The sequence below is a fragment of the Hemibagrus wyckioides genome, linkage group LG08, assembly GCF_019097595.1.
Source record: "Hemibagrus wyckioides isolate EC202008001 linkage group LG08, SWU_Hwy_1.0, whole genome shotgun sequence".
NCBI classification, from domain to species: Eukaryota; Metazoa; Chordata; class Actinopteri; order Siluriformes; family Bagridae; genus Hemibagrus; species Hemibagrus wyckioides.
Window position 1 is genome coordinate 17,761,776 of NC_080717.1, and position 24,526 is coordinate 17,786,301.

A 24,526-nucleotide genomic window follows, 5' to 3' on the forward strand; every position below is an offset into this window, starting at 1 on the left:
GACCTGGAGTGGAACTGATACAATTACTATGAGTTTTGGAGGACTGAAAAGAACAGTAAACTTAAAGGGTATGCAATACATGTGGCACCCAAAGAAAACCCATGATCTATTATAAACCCAAATTATCTATTATATTGGACACTTTACAGAGGCATTGTCAAATGGAAATGTGTTTGCATGTACCTCAACCAGAAATTTACAGTACATAGTCTTGCATTTTCAAGTCCATTACCCTGAAAAGTTTCGTAACTTTTAAATTCATTCCAATTTCACCGAGACTGAACGCTGATTGTCTAAAAGCATTATTTTAATATGCGATAATTTACATATACACATTAGAATATAATTACTATTTAATGTTTTACATGTTAAACAACTTACCAAATAACTAAGAGTTTACGATAGGAAAAAAAGCCGTCAGTTTAAATATCAGCATCATCCATATTAGTCAATGTGTCATCTGAGATAAAAGTCACTCACACAGCACACAGAGGTTTACAGTTAACATTTTGAGAACATTCTCACTCTTGTCTTTAAAACAATAACAATCTACATTATCTTTCATAAACATACCTTTCTGCTTCTTGAGCTGGGGAATGCTGCTGATAGTGGTGGCCTGAATAATCTCCACAACTATCTGATACCTGGTAGGGTTCAAAGAAATGCAAGTTAGTGCTACCAAACAACAATGTATTATTTTAAACACTGCTGTACTAAGCAGCCTTAACTAACCAATCAGCTGTAAAGAGAAATCAAAACCTCCAAATCAATTAACGGAATGGGTTATTACTGTCTTAAATTCATCTTATGATTTGTTGAGTATTCCTTTAAGGAATTAGTACGGATCTTGTACTGAACAATACTGTTGACTTATTCCATATACACTGACCAGGCATAACATTATGACCACCTGCCTAATATTGTGTCGGTCCCCCTTTTGCTGCCAAAATGGCCCTGACTTGCCATGCACTGTGTATTCTGACACCTTTCTATCAGAACCAGCATTAACTTCTTCAGCAATTTGGAGCAACAGTAGCTCGTCTGTTGGATCGGATCACACGGGCCAGCCTTCTCTCCCCACATGCATCAGTGAGCCTTGGCCACCCATGACCCTGTCGCCAGTTCACCACTGTTCCTTCCTTGGACCACTTTTGATAGATACTGACCACTGCAGACCGGGAACACCCCACAAGAGCTGCAGTTTTGGCCCAATTAGGCCCTTGTCAAACTCACTCAAATCCTTACTTCTTGCCCATTTTTCCTGCTTCTAACACATCAACTTTGAGGACAAAATGTTCACTTGCTGTCTAATATATCCCACCCACTAACAGGTGCCAAGATAAGGAGATAATCGGTCTTATTCACTTCACTTGTCAGTGGTCACAATGTTACGCCTGATCGGTGTAGATGATTTATACAACAGTTGCTTCTGGTCCACTAATTTGTTTCGTTTTGCAGCATTCCAAAAGTGCTTATATTTAGTATAACTGCACTGGGACATTTCACTGTTTCTATCACTCCACTCATCTGTGTTCGCCACATAAAATCCCAATAGCTAGTTCAGTAGTTTTAGTGACATCAGCAGGCATCATAAACAATACTTTATAATGTTGATCATACAGTGTGTGTAGCTACACGAGGATCTGTTACTGCTAGGGAAGCAAAAATATAACCAAAACATTATCCAAAATGTCAGTTACTCAATATTAATGTTTTTGCTTAACTGTTGTATAGAAGCAATATTACACTCTCAATCATGTGATATCGCTTAATTCGCTCTAGACAGGGAAAGCAAGAGGGAGAGAAGATGTGCTGAATGAAATAAGCTCAGTGAATGTCCTACTGAAGTACTTTAAATGAGACATCTACTGTAGCAGAATTGCCACGGACAATTTCTTCCTGATGCTCAATGCTCGAACCAATGATTAACAAAAAAAATAAAAAATAGGGTTGAGGGTGCAAAAACTTCCACAAATATCGTCTAAAGAAGAAATTTTAAGGGCATAAAGACAGGATTTTACAGTATGCGGGTTCGAAGGGGGTTACTGTAAACTAACACTCCAGTTTCTATGGCAACGGCTTATAAAGCTGTTTAAAGGCAGCTGTCAGGCATTACAGATTCACATGGGAGCAAAGGGTTTGCGGTTTCTTTGGGGACGGAAAAGAAAAGGGATAACTTCTAGCAGCTTATGCTGATGTTAAGATGCACATCTGATTACTTCGGAAAATTATTTTAAAAAAATACCTATATTTATTGCAATTTACTGTTTAACCCTAAAGAAATCACTCATACTACTTTGTATTGAAACTGCTGAAGACTGAAGAATGAGAGAAAGGATGCACCTCTACACATTTCAGTGAATCTTGGATTTTGTTTAATTTTTATGAACTACAATGCAGAGAGCTACACAATAGCTTTCATGACTGAAATCAGAGTGGTTTGGTCAGTTGTTGGAAGAGTTGGACACGAGTACTGATGAGAACTAATAGTTGCTGTAACAAGAACATATGGACATCGATCCTGGATGTCCTACCAAGGAAAAGTGCAGTCAGACTACTGTGTCACTATGGTTTGTTCAACGTAAGCAAATAATTTAGCAGTTACGATTTTTTTATTGTATAATACATTCGGTTATATATTTAACCGTGAGATAAGTGAATTTTACCATCAAGTGACTATGGTAACTCACTAAGCCATATGGTAAGGCTTAATCTTTTCTATCATCTCTAATCTCTCTCTAAATATCTAACCACCATCACACCTTTTTCACATAGGTTTTCATAAGGCTAATGTTTACCTGTGTCGCCTAATAACCAGCTCATTAATGCCCACCATAGCAGCCTCTGGTGTGAATCAATAAGCTGGCTAGGGGAGGATAATCACAGTTCTGCCTTTATATCTTAATAAATCACCACATTAGAACTACTCTGCTTTTTTTTTTTTTTTTCCATCACAGCACAAAGTTCGCCTTTCAGGCAAAGACATCAGAGAATTAATTATCAGGCTGTAACAGAAAGCCTGCTTCATACTATTGTACAAGATCCTTCTTAGAAAATCTTTAAAAGTGGCTTTTCCACACACTGAGCTTGATTCAATTCATCACAAAAGATTCACAGCGATTTAAAATGAAAATGAAAAAAGTGAATAGTTAAAATGTCATGGAAACTGGTCCATTAGGTGAAAAGCTCATTACCTTTGCAATAAACTACAAAATATAATATTTATAATAAATTATAAAATATTAAATATAATATTTATTTCTAATTTATTATTATTAATAATAATAATAACAATAATAATAACAAAAATGTAAAATCTGAATTGTTGTCTTTTTACGATGTGATTGCACGTTTCACTTCCATGAAAAATGCCAAGTCTATCTATCACTGGTGCAGATCAATAATTCGGAAACTTTCTGCTGAGTGTTCAAATGCCATTTATGACTCACAGCGACAAACTCATTTGCGTTCCGGCACTTCAGCCTTTCAAATAGCACAACTATATTTCAGTATGACACAGGAAAAAAAATAAATTAAATTATTAAAATAAACCCTGCAGTGCATATGCAGTACTTCAGAACAGTATGATGGGTAGCTTAGTGGTTAAGATTGTTGGACTTCTGATCGGAAGGTTGTAAGTTTGAATCCCAGGTCCACCACGCTGCGCTGCTGGGCCCCTGAGCAAGGCCCTTAACCCTCCATTGCTCAGTTGTATAAAATGAGATAAATTGTAAGTCAGTCTAGATAAGGGCATCTACAACAATGCCAGAAATGTATCTTGTACTGCATGTCAACTTGGGTTCGGAGTATAACGATGCTTCCAAGTAGCACAAAAGAATGAACGGTGCAAGGCAAGGCTTATGTGCATGTGTCTTAACATTGAACAGAACAGGTCACCTGAGCTGTTTGAGGAAGTCAATGTCAGAGCTACTACTGATGAGTTTGATGAAATCTTCGTAGGATGGCGCATACGTGTACGCTTTCTTATGGTGCTCGTTCACTTGCTCCCGATGTTCTAGCTGAGCCAACAGCATCTGGTTAATGTAGTCTGGATCGCTTAGCACCTCCACCAATGGCTTCAACACTGACAGAGAAAGGGAGGGGGAGTGTAAAAATGCCGTCTAGATACATTTATATTCCAAAGAGTGTTTTACTCTTACAAACACAACAAAAACCAAATCATACATACATACTGGATCACATGTAGACAGTTTTCACTATTATTCCTGCTAGAACATGAAGCTAGTGCAAACATCGGAATACCTTAATTTCAAAAAGACTAACAGTTGAAATAAATAAATTAACAGACACCAGAGCTAACTGCAGACTTAAAAAAAATTTGGCAATATTCAGGGCATGCTGTGAGATTTTTACAAAGAGACAAAAGATAATAAAATGAAATAAGCTATAAAAGACAGAGTCAGAATTTTAAAATAATTTTTCCACCCAAAAATACAGAGCCATGCAAACCTTTGCATTCATTTTCGTACTTTGCTTAGGGGCAGCTTTAAAAAATAATTAAAATCCATTTATCAGTTTAAGATGATTCAATAATTGTGTCAAATCTGCAGTATCTGTCCCGGGGAACCTATTAATTTTACACATGGCCCTGAAACAAGAGGCCTTTACAGATTTTAAGAATTAAAAAATGGCAGAAACACCCAATTATCAGAAGCAACAATAGTTCTAAACAAATTTTAACATTATGTACTGAATACTAAAGTCCCACTAAGATTAAACCAAGCTGTGTGAAATGAATGAATGGGGCAAATGTGTCAGGGCAGTGTGCATTGTCTCACTTGAAGCCTTGAGTCAGGCTTCTTATTTCACTTCTGCCATTTATTCATGGCTTAACTTCAGCAGAACTGAAACATACTGTAAGCAAAGGGTTAATTATTTAACCAGTTGTGTGCACTGCTGGTTTCCTTTAAATGTGAAGAAGACAATGTGATCTTAGCGCTCTAATATAATTGAGGTTTTAAAATATATAGATCTGAAATGTTGCAGCACAGATTCAGTCATTCACAATGCAGTGCTATCGCCATTGTATGTTAAGATAAGATTATAATAACTTTTCTTTTCCGAACAGAATTTCTATTTCATCAAGAATCACCAAGCAACTCTAATTCAAGTGTAAAGAGATTAACACTGACATCTCCTCTACCCTATAAATACTCCAATTAGACTCTACCACTCTTTTCTATATAAATGCAATAATCTGAAAATGTTAAAAAAAAAAAAAAAAAAAAGCTGGCCAGGGCTGTTGTCCTAAATTGTAGAAGGGGCAAAAGAAACAAAAAAGAATTAACATTAATGTTCAACAGACGGCCCAAGGCCTTGACTTTAATAGGAGGACATAGTGCTGGATGGCTGAAGCTCCACTCTGCAAATTAGTGCCAGGCTGCCAAGCAGAGAGCAAATAAAGGCCTGTCCATGCCCTGACAAGTGCCCTTTACTGCTCATATGGAGACAGAAACAATATGCCTGGAACATTTAAAGTCTGGCTGCAAGATCTAATAATAGCAGAAAGGAATTGTAGACGTGATAAAAAGAAGAAGGAGTAAGCTAAGTTCAGAATAGAATGAGAAATTTGTAGGGATGCACTGATGCCCATAATGGTATCCGGTATTGGTCTGATACAGTGCTCATTCATTCATTTACCTTTAATAATATAAGAAGCTCTGATACCATGTGGAACTACATTACTTACCAGTTTACATGGTCTCACTAATGACAAATGACGAATAGCAGAAACAAACTACAAACTGTGCTAGAAACCGGACATGTTTATAAGGCTTAATAATTTTCAGCCTTAGCAGAGCTGCATCAGTGAGCATGGTCATTTAAAAAGACTGCAAGTTGCCAGGAATCGTGTGTGCACGAGGATATTCCTGGATATGAAGCAGTGAAGTGAGCATGCAGAGAAACTGTCAGATGCTACAGCACTTCAGTTCGGCGAGCACTGAGACACACACACTTGACTTGGCCCTCACTCACCAGGGTCTACACTTCAGCTTGCTCATTAGTCAAGGAGCAATACATAGCACCTTGCACTCATTTTTCATGACCATGCCCACTCATACCGCTCCGTGCACTCAGGTCAGCCGTTCTAGAGCTCTCTATTAAAGATATTGTTTAAACATCAAAACATAAAACTCAGCACGAGGAGCATTACTCAAACTCATTACTTGCAGCAACCACCATAAAACAGAGCTAAATAAAATGTTATACGACTCCTCTTATTGCTTAATACTAAGTAAGGCTTATTCTGGTATCAGTACAATCACTGAATGACTTCTAACAAGTAATTAATATATTTGTGTGTGTGTAGGCTATAAAAAGGTATCACAATGGAATGAATGAAAAATATGTGCAGTGGTGAAACTTTAATTTTAAGAAATTTATAACAAACACAGCTCTGCCACTCAGGGTATTCATGGATTAATCAAATTAAGGAATAAAAGATCTCTATTTACAGTTTCCTAAACATAACCGTTAATTGTTTCTCTTTAGGGACAACAGAGGAATACAGGCATGGTCTCTTTTAAAGATAGTGAAATAGTGGTTTCATGGCAATCTGCAGACAGATTAAGTCTGCGATTTGATTAGGTGTATGATTCAAGACGAAGTCAGGGGTACAAACAGAATAAAACTATGGCCAGACTTTGGATCAGCTCATGGAGCAGTTCCAGAGTCCATTATGGCTCTCTGAAAGAGCACTACATCCCTCAAATAAAATTACGGACAGATCAAATGAAATTGGTTGGGATGTCTGCACTCAGGCAGAAAGCAAGTTTGAAAATCAAATCAACAGGTTTTAAAGTAGCACATTCTTATCTGTGACAGATGAGGCAACCTGCTTTAGATAGACAGATGCCAGGACAAAGGGGAACAGCTTTCGATGAGTAAAGTCACTAATACTCTCATGATGATGCACAAACAATAAACAAATCTAAAAGTACAGAGTTGCAGTGCCAGCAATGGCCACTGACAGATGTTGTTGCTTAGTAACAGAGATTACAGAGGGGGAAAAAAAAAAAAAAAAGTCGTTGTCAAATTAGGCCCTGTGCATTTCCATCACCTTGTTCTTTTCATCAAATCCGTGAGTCAAAATGCTTACCACACTGTTTGCACAAAAGTGGGTCATCATCGACACACATCAACCCATCAGCTAGACTATAAAAACAACCAAACTCGCATACTGAATGGTTTTAGAGCAACATAATTAAATCCTGGCATGTTTCTAACACTCTATTTTTTTTTCTACTCTCACTGGATCAATGCAAACTGGTTTGGGAGCCATGTGGGTGGACAAATCAGTAATCAAACAGTCAGGGGCTTCCTGCTAATTACTGGTGCTTATAAATTACGGTGCCATTTACCAAGTGTGACACACTTCTTAACTGCTAACAGCTGTACAACTGAATACAGGCTTCATCTCTGGTGATTACGTTTACAAATAAACACAGCTTTAAAAATTCTTGCATCTCATGACCTCATTACCTTGAAACCTCCCACTTTACATCTGAGTGAATTTCTCACAATCCTCACACTACAAGTATGCAGTGTTTGGTTGATACCCAGATGATCTACTGAAACTTCTGCACCCAGCAGTCTGTGCAGTGGAATAGGTGGAGCAAACAGATGGCTTTTGCTGAAATGCAGACTCTGAGGAGGAACGTTACATTGTGCAGCAAATTGAATTACCCCTGCTGAGTTTGTTTTGGCACGCTGACATGAGGTTCGGTGCCATACGTATCAAATCGTTTGTGTGTACTAGAAAAAGCTGGTGCGTTATTTAGGATATTACCCTACAGAAAAAAGCACTACGCACTTAGGTACACTGTGTACAGGGGTTGGACAATGAAACTGAAACACTGGTCAATTTAGTGTTGGAGGATTCATGGCTAAATTTGACCAGCCTGGTGGCCAATCTTCATTGATCGCACATTCCACCAGTAAGAGCAGAGTGTGAAGGTTTAATTAGCAGAGTAATAGCACAGTTTTGCTTAAAATATTGCAATGCACACAACATTATGGGTGACATATCAGAGTTCAAAAGAGGACAAATTGTTGGTGCACGTCTCGCTGGCGCATCTGTGACTAAGACAGCAAGTCTTTGTGATGTATCAAGAGCCACGGTATCCAGGGTAATGTCAGCATACCACCAAGAAGGACGAACCACATCCAACAGGAGTAACTGTGGACGCAAGAGGAAGCTGTCTGAAAGGGATGTCCGGGTGCTAACCCGGATTGCATCCAAAAAACATAAAACCACAGCTGCCCAACTCACTGCAGAATTAAACGTGCACCTCAACTCTCCCGTTTCCACCAAAACTGTCCGTCGGGAGCTCCACAGGGTCAATGTACATGGCCGGGCTGCTATAGCCAAATCTTTGGTCACTCGTGCCAATGCCAAACGTCGGTTTCAATGGTGCCAGCAGAGAAAATCTTGGGCTGTGGACAATGTGAAACATGTATTGTTCTCTGATGAGTCCACCTTCACTGTCTTTCCCACATCCGGGAGAGTTACGGTGTGGAGAAGCCCCAAAGAAGCGTACCACCCAGACTGTTGCATGCCCAGAGTGAAGCATGGGGGTGGATCAGTGATGGTTCGGGCTGCAATATCATGGCATTCCCTAGGCCCAATACTTGTGCTAGAGGGGCACGTCACTGCCAAGGACTACCGAACCATTCTGGAGGACCATGTGCACCCAATGGTTCAAACATTGTATCCTGAAGGCGGTGCCGTGTATCATGATGATAATGCACCAATACACACAGCAAGACTGGTGACAGAGTGGTTTGATGAACATGAAAGTGAAGTTGAACATCTCCCATGGCCTGCACAGTCACCAGATCTAAATATTATTGAGCCACTTTGGGGTGTTTTGGAGGAGCGTGTCAAGAAATGTTTTCCTCCACCAGCATCACGTAGTGACCTGGCCACTATTCTGCAAGAAGAATGACTCAAAATCCCTCTGGCCACTGTGCAGGACTTGTATCTGTCATTCCCAAGATGAATTGATGCTGTATTGGCCGCAAAAGGAGGCCCTACACCATACTAATGAATTATTGTGGTCTAAAACCAGGTGTTTCAGTTTCATTGTCCAACCCCTGTGTGTGTGTGTGTGTGTATATATATATATATATATATATATATATATATACACACACACACATACATACATACATACACACACACACACCTACCATGCACTTTATTAGAAACACCTCTAAACCTCTATAAACACCTCTAAACACCTCTAAACCTAATAATCTAAGCATGCAGATACGAGGCAGCAGCTTCGGGTATTATTCACATATACCATCAGGTATATCTCTGCGATTTTGACAGTGGCATGGTTGTGGGTGCCAGAAAGTCTAGTTTGACTTCTATAATATAGTTTAACTTCTATAATAACTGATCTCTTGGGATTTTCACACAAGTTTTTAGAAATTACTATGATGCAATAAAGAAAAAAAAAGATCCAGTAAGCACCCATTCTGAGGACAGAAATGCCTTGTTGATGAGAGAAGTCAGTGGAGAATGGCTGGACTGGTTCAAGCTGACAAAAATGCTACCACTCTGTACAACAGAAAAGCATGTCAGAACACGTCAAATCTTGAGGTGGATGGTCTACAACAGTAGAAAATCCTATTCATTTTCCATCAGTTTGAGAGAAAATGATTGATCACACTGACACACTGACTCCACTGAGTCAAACATGGAAGAGCTTCAACTATTTGGTTTGGTTAAATTAATCCTGGCTTCAATAAAACTACCAGTAAAAAATGCTGAATGATGAAGGAAAAAAAGGTTACTGCTTATGGAAATATGTGAGCCAGGACTAAGTAATATAAAAGTGGCACTTTAAGTACTGTGTAAAAAGACGCTGCACTTTAATGCATCATTATCATGAAGAGAAAGCAGAAAAGTGAACAGATGTGTAGTTGAGTAAGAAATAAGTCACCTTTAGTAGCGATAACCTCAACCAGGACGAGCCGGAGACTGCGGGAGCGAGAGTCACGCAAAGGCAGCAAGCAAAGAACGAGTAGACGTGAACAGCAGCGCAGGAAACGCATCTCCTCCTTGGGACTGCACAGACAAGGATGAAGCGGGAAGGCCCTGGGTAACTCTTCCTGCCTGCAGAGGGTTTGGGAAAGATGACAAGGAGACGAGGGGTGGGGGTGGGGGTGGGGGGTGAAATTAAAGAAGAGATAAAGGAAGGGATAGAGGGAATGAAAGAAATAAAGCCAGAAGGGAGGCAAAAAGAAATATGAACACAGTGGGGGGGGGAAGAAAAGAGTAAGTCAGTGAGTAAGTGAGAGAAACTGCCTAATACAGATTTTGCGTTAGACTTCTACTCAGCTAATGAGCTCTGCTGATCGATCACTTCAAGACAGAGAACAATAAAGACATGATGGGCAGTTTGACTAATTGCAGCCTTCTGAGGTGAGTGTACGTGCAGAAGCAGCAGTCCTGAATGACTAAGCCCAGAACAACCCATAACAGTTTATTCCTTAGAGACTGTCATTAGGGATCTGTTTAAGGGCACGAGTGTGTTGTGTATAGTAGGATCAGGAGAAAGAAAGACAATAAACAGCAAGCAGGCATTGCTTCTAAAAAGCACTAAAATGGTATAACATTATACATATGAAAAATAATTCCAGCTAGATATTTGTTTGCTCATTTAGCTGACGCTTCAATTCTAAGCAACAGTTGAGAGAAGATGAAACAGTTGACAGTAAAGGGATCTTGCTCACAGACGTATAATGGCAATGAAGAGATTTGAACTCACAACCTTCTGAGCACCAGTGCAAAGCTGTTACCACTGAGCCACCATTTCCCAATTGATAAAACAGTAGTTTCAACTGATCGAATGTTATAATCTACAATAATATAATCAAGTAATAAATGATCAAAACCATTAGTCATTAGTAAGCAAAATCAATCTGAGTAACTATGTGAAATTATGCTGAATTGCAAGACCAGCTTAACCACCCCGTCATCCTTGGGGTCAAATTTGACCTGTTTTCAAATGTTTTTTATATCAGAAATACGGTTTTATTTTACATAAATATGAGGTTTATTGACCATAAATGACAAATAAAATTGTACATTTCGTTATAATATGTGTAAATGATCATTTTCATTACATGCTTTAAACCACACCAGGTCAATATTGAACCAAGAGGACAAAAGTTGCATGGTCAATGGGGAAAACAATACAGAGGTTACTAAAAAAAAAAGACTAAAGGTTCATACCTGGTGTTAGAGGCCTTGAGGTCACAGAAATGGGCATGGAGGCTCTTAACCATGTTGTTACAAACGACATTGACCACATCCACTTCAGAAAAGCGAGTCCTCAGCTGTTTTATCATTTCCCAGAAATCTTCAGACAGCATCTGATACAGCTGGCCTTCATCTCTGCTCAGAGGCACATACCATGACAGGATGTAGTCTCTATAGCTGTAGTCAAACACTAAAAAGGAAAGAAGATAGGATGTCATTTTTAAAGCCGCATCTCGGTTCAGTAAATCCCTTTTAAATGTCGATTCAAATGATATGGTAAGACTCACAGGTTCAATAAACACTGATTCTTCACCGAAGTAACCTCTACCAAATGTACAGAAGGCATGTGGCACAGTTTGTATTCAATTCTGAGTAATTCCTAAAAACCAGTACATCACCACAAAAGGAGATTGAACAACTGGACAAAATGACTCTAGCGTTTGTCCAAACATGGCATTTGAGCTGCTCTGACAAGTAGTGCTTTCAGCCCCATTGGCTTCAGCTTTAGAGCTGCATTAAGTAGAGAAATGGCCCTGTAAGAGAGGCACAAACAGCTCTGCAAAGACTATCTGAATAAGACAAAGGGACCTGGTTCCAAGTAGCAGATGGCTTTAGGTTGGTACTACTGCCAAGAGAATACTGACAATTGCAAACAACTGCAGCTCTGAAGCCACTTTATTCCTGTCTGCAAAAGAATTAACTCTAGTTATAACAGCCCATTTGTAATAAGCTGAGCCAACCACATTTTGTGACAATCTTCTCTGCTGCAGCTCGGCAATAAGAGCGTGAAACATCGCTCTGATTTTAAACACAATGGCCAAAGAATGAAGGTTTTACTCATTTTAAACAACAAAAACCTGATGGCACAGCTCCGGGTCCGCAGTTCAATCCTGCGATTGGGTTACTGTCTAAGTGCAGTTTAGCCTGTTCTCTCTATGTCCTTCTAGTTCTTTGGTTTTCTCTCACCTCCCAAAAGCATGCTGGGAGGTTAATTGGTTGGGTTAAACGGCCTCCCCTTTTCTCAGTGTTTTTCTGAAAGATTCCAAATCCGCTGTTACCATGACCAAGATGAGTGAATAAATAACCGAACGAATGAATGCATGTATGACAGACACTTGAATAAGATTTTTAACAGGGTTATTCACCCAATGACTAGCTTAAGGGCCTCATTAAGTTCATTCCTAGCTGTAACATTATTCACATACAAGACTCAAAATGAAATTAAATCATAGCAATGACAGCAAAGAACCGAGCAAGGCAAGCTCTGGATATTTACTGCTGCCTTTTTAGCAGCCTCGTTGTGAGCGGTCTTCTCTTTCACTGTGAGTGAGTCATGCTGGCATTGCTTCCACTCTGTTTAACTAAGCCTGTAAGGCATGCCTCAAGACATATCTCAGAGAGATAGAGAGAGAGAGAGAGAGAAAGAGAGAGAGAGAGAGAGGAATATATAGTGTGATAAATATAGAGCTAAACACACAGACATACAGCTGAGACACAATCACTCCCAGACATACTCATATCAACTCTCTGTTAATGACTGGTGGGTGTCATTGCGAGTAAACATGCAGTTAGAAAAAGGTCAGACACTGGCGAATGGGTTTATTCTGGATCACAGGAGCAGCAGTACTTCATGGCACTCTACTTGGCAAACCCGCATGATATCATCTGTCTAGCAGATTGCAAAATACCATATGTGCAAGGCCAACGAAAATGAAAAGAACATGCTGACCTGAAAGTGCAAGCATGCACGGCCGAGTGCTTGGCCAGACTAATTCTCATTACATTTCAGAAAACCTCAGTGTTAGCATCCACACATATCGCCAGAGCAAAACACAGTTGGTCTTTATTAGTTTAAGCAAAGCTGTCTCACTGGAATAACAACATTAAATTTCCATTAGGACATTATACACAAACAAACAGAGAATTTGACTAGACAAAAACATGTAATTAGACCCTGGAAATAAAATTCAGATCTTAGTTGTGCCTTGATAGCCTCACCTCTTTGTATCACTTCCTTTTCCAATAAATGCAAATACAAACACATGATAGTATAAACAGGCCAGCCTTATCACTATGTATGAGCCACCAACTGCCCACGCTGTTACTGTTGGACAAATATGAGCGGGGAAAATCCAGGTTTTTTTACTGATCTGATTAAATCTATTTTTTTAGGGAACCAAATTCAATGTAGTGAAATGCTTTTTACAACTGTCCTACATTGAAGAAAGAAAAGAGTAAAAATTAAAAAGTGTGTGGACATGAAAATTAAAGGGATATAGTTAAAAAATATACAGAGAAAAATAGGGAAAATTAAATAATGGTAGAAATTAAAGACAAAATAATTGTGAAAAACCAATAGTTATCGGATATGCATATGCAAATATATATATATATATATATATATATATATATATATATATATATATATATATATATATATATATATATATAAATAAAAGATATATACGTATATAAATATAAATAAATATGAATATATAATATAAATATACACAATAAATAATAATAATAATATATAACAAAATAAAAATATAAAATATAAAATAATAATAAACTAAAAGATCGACTAAAACATTGTTACATCAGTGTAACAGTATTTTTTACTTAACTACTTAAGGCTGTATTGAACAACGCCATGATGTGAAGAAATGACTAATGTACTCAATCAGTGCTTCTCCACTGATCAGCCTTTAAGGGCACAAGACAATTCATAAAATAATAAACACTGCATAAGGAAATGTGTGCACTGAATTATTAAAAGAAGAGTTCTCGTCTTGTGGAACTGCAAGCCACAAAATCGAAGATGTTTAGAACCTGAAACAAGTATCATAATTCACCATGTTGTAATAATAATAAGAAAAAGAAAAAGAAGGATATAATATTCATATAGTTTGCCATTTTATTTTCATTTGAGAGATCTGAAGCTACCGCATGTCATTTTATTGTCTTTTAGGCTCAAGCACTTACCCTGCAGCTCGGCTTTTAGTGAAGGAACCGATGGAAGAGGTAAGAGGAGACTCGTTTAAGAAATCAGCCCATTTCTGTTCATCTCATTTCAAATCACACAGGAATTTCCCCATGTCCTCATTTAGGAAACCTGCTCTGATGTACATCACCAAATCTGCACCATCTCTCAGACTGATATGTTCCTGCTTGCTTACTGCTTTTCCAAAATTTACTTGGCAAATCGTAGTTCTTTTTAAACAGTGTCTGTCTCTCAAACAGTGTCTGTCATCCAATTTCTGTAATTTGATTTTCTACTGTATAAATGTATTTCATATTCATAACAACAGTGTGTGTTTAATAAGAAGCTGTAGCTTGAACACTAGTTTTTATGCAACACTGATGAATAAGCAATATTGTGTGCTGACTCGACAATCCATCTTACCCTGGACTTCCTTTTCCTGTTTATCAATCGTTTCACAATATGAACCTAGGGTATGATCAGACATTCATCTTTCCCTGTGTCGTCCCTCTCTTGTGCTTACAACATGTGTATAATCACCATCTGCCTTGTTATTGTGTTATGCTGATACGTTAACCAGCCTTCACTTCCAGTCCTCTTCTCCCCACTCACACAATCTTTCGCTGAACATTGTACTTTCCATGTTGCCTTTCTGAACAGACTTCCTGTTATGGCATCAAGTGAAAAAATAGTTTCCCTGAATTAAAAAAAAAATGTTTACAGACGCAAACAGTTCTATACCACAGCAGCAGTAACTGAAACAGGCTACAAAACTAGATTACCACCACTAGAACCAGACATTTGTTCCAATTTGAACAGAGTCATCAAAATAATATGTTATTAATAAGTACTGGGAGATACAGAATATTAACACAATTCACTGTAAAACAAAATGATTTATGTGAATACTACAGGTAATGCCAGTGCTTTTCTAAACCAGTAAAAGCTAATGGGGTGGATGATCTTTGAATCTTTGTAGAGAATTATTTCTTGTGTTTAACTATTTTATTTAATATCTATTCATCTTCAGACTTCAGTACTCTCTAATGCTTTTGCTAGTATTTTGCTAGCAAGCTTAAACATTATGATACATACTGAGTCTCTTTTTATATTGCCCACCAGTGTGATCATGAATAACCATAATACTCTGAAAGTATCAAGCATCATAAATACAGATTTTTTTTGGATTTTATTATACTGAAGAGGATTGTGCAAGTGAGCAAAGTCTATATATTCAACCAGAGTCATCTGTGCTGCTTGACTCATTGGCTCAACATACATAGGCCTGTATGTTTGACAAGGTTTGAATGAATGCCCAGTAATGCAAGAGCTTCTCCATTTTCAGATACAACCACAAACCATGTGTAAGCCAGCTCAGTCCAATAATCCTAAAGCTCACTGTTCCAGTCTCTATTATGTTGCAGTGCCAAATTCTAATTAGTCAAGTATACTACTAGTAATTGATAGTATTAGCATATTACTTCATTATACTAATGACCACATCTAATGGCCAGCACTTTAATCATTTTAATGAACAGTAATATATTATTTGCCAACCAGTATTTTAACAATACTTACAATCAGTAGTTTTTTGATTAGTTTTTAATACATCTATTGATCAGACCTTCTAATAAACAGTACATTTATCTGAATATAATCATGAAGCACTCCTAAACAAAAATTATTTCATTACCTCAGTACATCTACACTGATCAGGCATAACATTATGCCTAATATTGTGTCGGTACCCCTTTTGCTGCCAAAACAGCCCTGACCAGTCGTGCACTGTGTATTCTGACACCTTTCTATCAGAACATTTTCAGCAATTTGAGCAACAGAAGCTCGTCTGTTAGATCGGATCACACGGGCCAGCTTTCGCTACCCACGTGCATCAGTGAGCCTTGGTCGCCCATGACCCTGTCACCGGTTCATCACTGTTCCTTCCTTGGACCACTTTTGATAGATACTGACCACTGCAGACTGGGAACACCCCACAAGAGCTGCAGTTTTGGAGATGCTCTGATCCAGTCATCCAGCCATCACAATTTGGCCCTTCGTCAAAATCACTCAAATCCTTACGCTTGCCCATTTTTCCTGTTTCTAACACATCAACTTTGAGGACAAAATGTTCACTTGCTGCCTAATATATCCCACCCACTAACAGGTGCCATGATGAGGAGATCATCAGTGTTATTCATTTTACCAGTCACTGCTCATAATGTTATGCCTGATCGGTGTACGTACTTCTAAAGACCAGTCCAGACAAATGACCATTCATATCATATTGTTAAACTGCACAATAACACATGGATCAGATGTAGCCAAGTGTGATAAAAAGTGATCTCAAAAAGTCAATATGCTGTTTTTCTAAACAAAACAAACCCTGATCAGTGTTTATGCCATTCATCATCTCGTTTAGCTTGTGGTGCTCACATACTAATTGACATGTATGCACAGAAACAAACCACAAAAGCAAAAACAAGTTCTATATAAAAATGAAAGAGAGAGAGACTGCCATTCATATATGGGATAAATTGTATGACAGGCACAGATAACCAGTGGCATGTTTTGTAAGGAATTGTGCATTATTAAAAAAAAAATCTAAAACTAATGGATAGGCACACTCGATTTTTCAAGTACTGCACCACAGCTGAGTGAGCTACAGAACAAAGTGACTCATAACTGCAATAAGCAGACTGTTTCCAACAACCTAAAGCAATTTTCTTAGAGTGTCAGCCTACGTGCTTTCTTCCTCAAGCACTTATGTCACTGTGCTGAACTGGGCACAAAGGGCGTGATGAGATGTCACAAATATAAATAGAGAACTTCACAGACGTGGACGCTCTCGGAGCATTTCAGTGGATTATATGTGAATGCAGGAATGGAGGAATGAGAGAGGAAGTCTTGAGGCAGAGGGCAAAAGTTGACAAGACCTTTAGGAGATGTCTGTGTCTGTGTAATCATGCATGGTTTGTTTTAGGACAACCTACATCTGCATGAGCTAAAATATCCATTAGGATTCTTCTCACTATAATGAAGTCATAATTAATTATATTATAACAAGTACTTACACACTGACCAGGCATAACATTATGACCACCTGCCTAATATTGTGTTGGCCCCCCTTTTGCTGCCAAAACAGCCCTGACCCATCATGCACTGTGTATTCTGACACCTTTCTATCAGAACCAGCATTAACTTCTTCAGCAATTTGAGCAACAGTAGCTCGTCTGTTGGATCGGATCACACGGGCCAGCTTTCGCTCTTCACGCACATCAGTGAGCCTTAGCCACCTATGACCCTGTCGCTGGTTCATCACTGTTCCTTCCTTGGACCACTTGACAGATACTGACCACTGCAGACCGGGAACACCCCACAAGAGCTGCAGTTTTGGAGATGCTCCGATTCAGTAATCTAAGCCATCACAATTTGGCCCTTGTCAAATCCTCACGCTTGCCCATTTTTCCTGCTTCCAACACATCAACTTTGAGGACAAAATGTTCACTTGCTGTCTAATATATCCCACCCACTAACAGGTGCCATGATGTTACGCCTGATCTGTATTTGCTTTAGGAATATTTCATTGCATTTCATCAGCAGAAAACAGATATTCTATCAGAGAGAATATTGTTGGTCTGTATTCTGTCGACTTTAAAATGCTAAATATTAAAAACATTACATGGTAGTTGAATTAAAGAAAAGACAACAGCAATGTAACGTATGAATAATACAAGTACAAATACTATAATGTGGACTCCACATCACATTGACAAGAAGACAGTGTGCAAGTATGACACTGCAAAAGAAAAGCTATACTGGAAATATTTTGAGGCAGACAGCTGCACTAACTTGGTGTGGACTGAAAAAGTCTCTATGGCAAGCGTTTTTTACTTTCATACAGGTAGGAGCAAGCCTTCAGGTACAGATCCCATGTGATGCAAAAAAAAAAGAGAGTTCATCCTATCATCAGGATATTGCGAGTTCAATGCTGATGATTCTAGAAGAATTGTAGAGAGCTAAATCGCCCCTGCTGCTTTGGATGTGGAAGAAGGCACTGCAACTCCACCCTGGTGTGTTCATAAGCGCACTGGTAAGCAAGTTTTTAAAAAAGACACAGTATCTCAGAGGAAGCACCTGCTAGCCCTTACCATCCCCAGTTGGTAGCTCTCAAGCGATAAGGAACTAAGTTTTGGATGGAAATTAGCAAATATTATACACATTACATACCTTAGGTTTGCACGGTCACTCTACAATGCTTGATTTTACACCTGGATTATTTCACTTTCCTGTGCAGCATTTACTTGCTTACTAAATCTAATGTGCACATGCCTGTGCTAATCTTTAGATTATTGAGAACATGCATTGCCACGGTGATCACAAAGTTTGTTAATCCAATGAGACGTTCATTCCTCTCACTCACATATGCTCTCTGTTAGAACATTTATGAAGCTGGAATTTCATCTGGCATCAGAGTGGCTGCAGTGCAGTGCATAAAATCATGCAGCTTCAGGTAATGTTCACATCAACCAGCAGAATGAGGAAAAATGTGATCTTGACTGTGGCATGATTGTTGGTGCCAGATGGACTGGTGTAAGTAGTTCTATTACTGCTTATCTCCGGGGATTTACACACAAACCGGTGACTAGAAATTACTCAGAAATGGAAAAAAGCAGTCCTGCAAAGGGTAACATCTTGTTGAGAGAGAAGGCAACAGAGATGACAGAAAGGCTACAGTATCTCAGATAACCACTCTGTACAACAGTGTTGAGCAAAAAAAGCATCTCAGAATGCAGAACACATAAAACCCTGAGGCAGTAGTGCTTTCAGATGAGCATCACTCAGACACATGACTCTGTCCTCCTCCCCTCTGCCTCTGTGCAATAACAACAGCAAACAGTTCAGCTTGCCCTCATCCATCACATCAGGTTTAGAGAGTTTGACATGAAATTTGTTCACACCTATTTTCCAGGCTTTCTAGCTGTATATAGATTTGCTTTGATACTCCTTTTCACTCCAAAAGGAAGAATGACTTTTTTTTTTTTTTTTTTACACTGCACATAAATTATGATCCATATGACCTCTTCTTAGGGCTATCTGTTCATCAAATTCATTGTAATCAAGTGAGAGTTTAACGTGAGAATTGCTGATGGAATTTTCCTGGTAGAGCCACATCGGTGCCAGACGTTCTACAACGGACCGAGCAACATTATTTGAGTTGCTTGCATTCCTGTCGTTATTACTGTTCTACTCACCCTCTTTTAGGGCTTTGTCCACATTGTGCGACACCACTACTCGTCTGGTCTGTGCTGAGTCTAGAAGTGGTACTGTAAACCGCCCCTGTGAAACAAAAAAACAGAGACAGGCAGAAAGAATTTAAGCACAGAATGATATAAATCACTATATGTCACTACTGGACTGAAGTAAGTTCACTGGAAAGCATAAACCTTGAATCACAACCACTGCAAAACACACTGTGTGTAACAAGAACAAGCAGGCATCCTGTGTGGTCATGACCCAGGGCTTCACCACTCCTTGATATTTAGGTCAATTCATTGTGACTCACAGGAAAGCTATTTTTAATGCACTTTAGCAACTTTCTAAAAAATAATATTTACAATTGCCATTACTTATTTGCTATTACATACCACAAATCTACATAAAATTGCCTGATTGCCTTGATTGAAGTAGGGAGAAACCACTATAGTTGAAGTAACAAATCAGAGATGCAACCAAGAGATGAAGGATAACACTCAATATAATGCCTCCACCACCATGCTTCACTGTAATGGTGATGGGATGTTATTGTTAGGGGATAAGAAATACATAGCACTTCGTGCCAAAGCCAAAAGGTTCAATAGGTACAGAGAAACTATGTCCAAGTCTCATACATTTCTCTACACTGGCAAACTCTAACTGGGATTAGATATAGCTTGCCACTGTTCCATAAAGCCTAGTGCTATGCCATGATCCTAATGGGAACAGCTTCTCCCATCTGAACTGTGGATCTCTCCAGATACTTTGGTTGCATCTCTGACTAATGTCTGTTACCCAGTCACTGATTTTTGGTTTTCTAGGCAGAGTGATGGATGGTTCCACATTTGCAAGCTAAATTATCATTACCTCCACTTTAATATTATAGACAATTCTGAGTAGATTCATGAAATAAATCCCAAATTTCCCCTAATGGAAGAATAAAGTCCATCCATCCATCCGTCGGTCTATCTCAAGTCAAGTCGCTTTTATTCTCATTTAAACCATATATAGCTGACAGTATATAGTGAAACGAGACAACGTTTCTCCAGGTCCCTGCAGAGCTAAGGACAGAAAGTATCTCAGCTACAGGTTGTAACGCTACAAAATACGGGAAAGCTCTTTGTCTTTGACACAATCCAATCCTGCAGCATGGAGCGTGGAGCCAGATGTAGACAGTGTTGTCCAGTACAATGCAGCGTTACCCTTAGAAACAACCTTGGTCAACCTTTGGTGGGGGATATGAAAAAAAACTGAAAAATAAAGGGCTTCAATTACACCAGCTAGCCAGTATTACATTCATGCTGGCTACACTGGAAACAGCTGGCTGCTTTAATATTGCCATTTTAACAAGCTATTATAGTATATAGTATTATTGTTTATAGCTAGCTAGCTAGCTGGTATAATCTTAACAGAATTACTGAATGGTCCACGGTTATCGGATTTTATTTAACCCTGTAAGCCTCTGTTTTGTCTACTTAATATTGCATGCTTAATTTAATGACTGTATATTCACCTAATACGATGCAAAGCCAAAAGCCCCCAAGCCTACTTAATGACAGATAAAACACTGAAGTGCTGCAAAATCCATTACAAATCAGATTCTATCACCAAAAACCTACGGCAGGCCCAACTATCACACCATTAAAGATGTAATCCCCCCTCCAGTGTTGTAATACATTTAAGTGAAGATAAATAGAAAAAAACTGTTTACTGATCTCACAGATGTAGGATAATGAGTTATTTAGGCACATTCAAGTGTGATTCATAGGTACACAATTATAAATAGATGATCCAACGACAACTGTAGATTTTCTGAATGACCAATCTCAACACACAGTGACCCTGACATGGTAGTGGCATCTTAGCAAGTGTTGCACTAATATGAGAGTATCACACATGGTCAGCAACAGACTGGACATTTTCACCAGCGCAGGTGATCTATTTCTAAACACAACGCTGCAGTTAGCTGGATTTTGCGTTGGAGGCCAGTTCTTAGCTCAGCAGTGGCATCCCAACAATACTCTTATTCCGAATACACCTGATCTCAAACTGTGTACAGGAATACAGCAAGGTTTGTAAATGTATATCTATTATGCGCACCCATACAGTAGGTTTACCTTATAAAATGACTGATGCATGTAGGTGCCACAGTGATACAGGAAGCAGTGATGCTGCCTTGTGCTACTTTACAGTAACAAAAACAGAGACTATCCATTTTTACTGAGGGCTGGTTACGTTCAGCGACATAAGCGAAAAGCAAATCGATGGGTGTGGGTCCAAAGACTCAACAAAGTTTATGCAAATATAGAGCAACATGATGCAACAACTGCCATTATGAGTGAAGACAGTAGAACACGTGATCTGTGGTTAAGAGCATACTGCTTCTCCTTCGTCTTGTAGGATATGATGCATATATACACACACAGCTGTATTTTTCTATACAAAAGCTCTCCTACTGACTTCATAATACAGTAACATGTGTGAGCATAGCTTTACATCTCCTCTGTCACAGGTTCAGTCCTAGGCACAGGCTACCTGCATGGATTTTCTATGCTCGTTTACCCTGTTATTACATGGGTTCTCTAGTTTCCTCCAACAAAACCTTCCAGGTTGATTTCCTTCACTAACATGGCCCTAGATATGAAAGTGTGTATAACTTGTTCATGTATGGTGTCCAGAGATCGGCGGTCATCTCAACCAGGGTTTAATCCTGCATCACACCCAGACTGAGGATCTTGGATACACCAGTTACTGAAGATGGATGGATGGATGGATAATTGAATTTAAGGGGGGAAAAAACAAGTGATTAGATATTAATGTGTATCTGCTTACCATTAATTTGTTGAATAAATCCTGCAGCTTGTGCGACTCCCTCTTGAAAAGATCAAATGGGATGATCTTTGGAGGACTCTTCTTGACAATCGAGCCCAAACTGCCCAGCAGGAAGCAGAACAGGACGAAGGAGACGTAAATGAAGAGCTTGAGGAAAAACGAGGTTACAGTGAGTCCTCCGTAGCCGGACTGAAAGAGCACCGCGGCCGCCGCGATACCCAGAGTGAACGCGGGCAGGAGGCGGCATGAGGGGCTGGGCATGAGGGCATCGCCGCCACTACTACTGCTGCTGCTGCTGCTGCCATTAACATGCATGCTGCTGGAAATGACATGGCCTCACAGCCGCGAACAGGACAGACTTTATGCCCTTCGAGTTCGCCCAGCTTTCATTCATTAGCCACCTTGTATCTGCTTGGATTAAAGAGGCTCGACTGCTACTCAACGCCGAAAAGCCAAAAGAAATGGACAGCTCTGCTAACTAGCATCTTACTTTTGTTACCTCAGCGTTTTCGAAGCCATGTGAACTGCAGGGCATAAAAGCAGCGCGAGCCAGTCTGCTACAGAGACCACGCACGAGCTAGCTATCTCGTCTTAAAAAAAGCCAGCCAAGTTATTTATATAGTCTTCGAGTCGACTGAGCAAGTGCAAAAAAAAAAAAATTAATTAAAGCCACCGCTATCTGAACTAAATCCAAGCAGTGCACTAACCCCTAATGTCTACACCGAATAAATACAAAATACCAAACAGGCAATTATCAAGTTTGTTTTTGGCTAATTAGGACACCGGTGTTTTAGGAGCTAACGGCTACACTGACATCAATTTACGTAGCTGTGCGCGAGCGCTCAAGTTTCCAACCCCGCAAATAAAAAATAAAAAAAACAACAACGGAGAAAATGCAATCAAATCCTCGCATTCCTGATATATGAAATCCACTATAAATCCAGAGCTGACGGCGCTGAGTCCAAAATAACATCAAAATCCAAATAGCTTTGGATTGTGTTTAGGTTACGAGGACTTTCGTCATTACAGCCGTTCAGCGGAGGAAACGCGTCTCCATGGCACACGTGAGCCTGAACGACCAATCAGCGATCAGAGCGAACTGCTCACCACACCTAATGGATCAGTCAATCAGATTGGTTTAATGTGTTGTTTTAAATGATGAAGAAAGATTTAGGTTTACTAGATAATAATGGAAGTGAAACCTCTGTGCAAACCTAAATTTATGTCCAGGTTTGTATGGTTTCTGTTTCAGTTCAAAATTCGGTCTGTGCATTACATAACAATCCACAAACGTGTAATACAAGAAGGTGAAACAGGATCACTGTAAAACTGGATCACACTTAAGGATGCCAATCCATCTTAGGGTATAATAGCACAGACACTCACGACAGACAATTTAGAGATGCCAAGCAGCCTACAACATACACTATATTGCCAAAAGATTTGGGACACCCCTCCAAATCATTAAATACAGGTGTTGGTTTTCAGGAGTTGGGCTTGGCCCCTTAGTTCTAGTGAAAGGAACTTTTAATGCTTTAGCATGCCAAGACATTTTGGACAATTTCATGCTTCCAACTTTGTGGGGACAGTTTGGAGATGACCCCTTCCTGTTCCAAAATGACTGTACCAGGGCACAAAGCAAGGTCCATAAAGACGTGGATGAGTGAGTTTGGTGTGGAGGAACTTCACAGAGTCCTGACCTCAACCTGATAGAACACCTTTGGGATGAATCAGAGCAGAGAATGTGAGCCATTCCAAGCCATTTGCTCGTACACACCACTTTGGAGATGAAACCCCAAAGTGGTGTGCATGAACAAACGTGGCACCTCTACGCCACCCTATATAAATAACAATAAATAATTTTAGTAGTAAAACTAATTAACAAACTGATAAAGGGGTGTTGTACTGAATTATGCACTATTTCACATTACTTCAAATTCAAATTTTTATTGGTCACATACGAAATCATACACAGTACGACATGTACTTCTGAAAGAAATGGAGTACTAGTGTTCATAGTAATATAGCCTAACTCAGATGGAATTAAATTTAAGGCACAAAGTGACCATGTATTCTCTGTCATAGAGGCCAGATCCGTGAAAAGCCAAAGACATTGCTGACGTCTGAAAAAGGTTCTCCAATTTCTGCCAGCAGACATTGCA

General features: G+C 39.2%; 1 protein-coding gene across 1 annotated transcript in view; it reads right to left on the bottom strand.

Moving 5' to 3' along the window:
- snx25 (sorting nexin 25) overlaps window positions 1-23,417 on the bottom strand; it is a 41,067-nt gene extending 17,650 nt beyond the window's left edge. The window contains exons 1-6 of the mRNA XM_058397434.1: window positions 22,365-23,417; window positions 19,532-19,616; window positions 11,270-11,486; window positions 9,975-10,147; window positions 3,898-4,084; window positions 574-644 (exon numbers count right to left, since the gene is read on the bottom strand). Of these exons, the coding sequence (XP_058253417.1) occupies window positions 574-644; window positions 3,898-4,084; window positions 9,975-10,147; window positions 11,270-11,486; window positions 19,532-19,616; window positions 22,365-22,679 (1,048 nt within the window). The 5' untranslated portion in view covers window positions 22,680-23,417. The remainder of the gene's footprint in view (window positions 1-573; window positions 645-3,897; window positions 4,085-9,974; window positions 10,148-11,269; window positions 11,487-19,531; window positions 19,617-22,364) is intronic.
- Window positions 23,418-24,526: the final 1,109 nt, after the last annotated feature.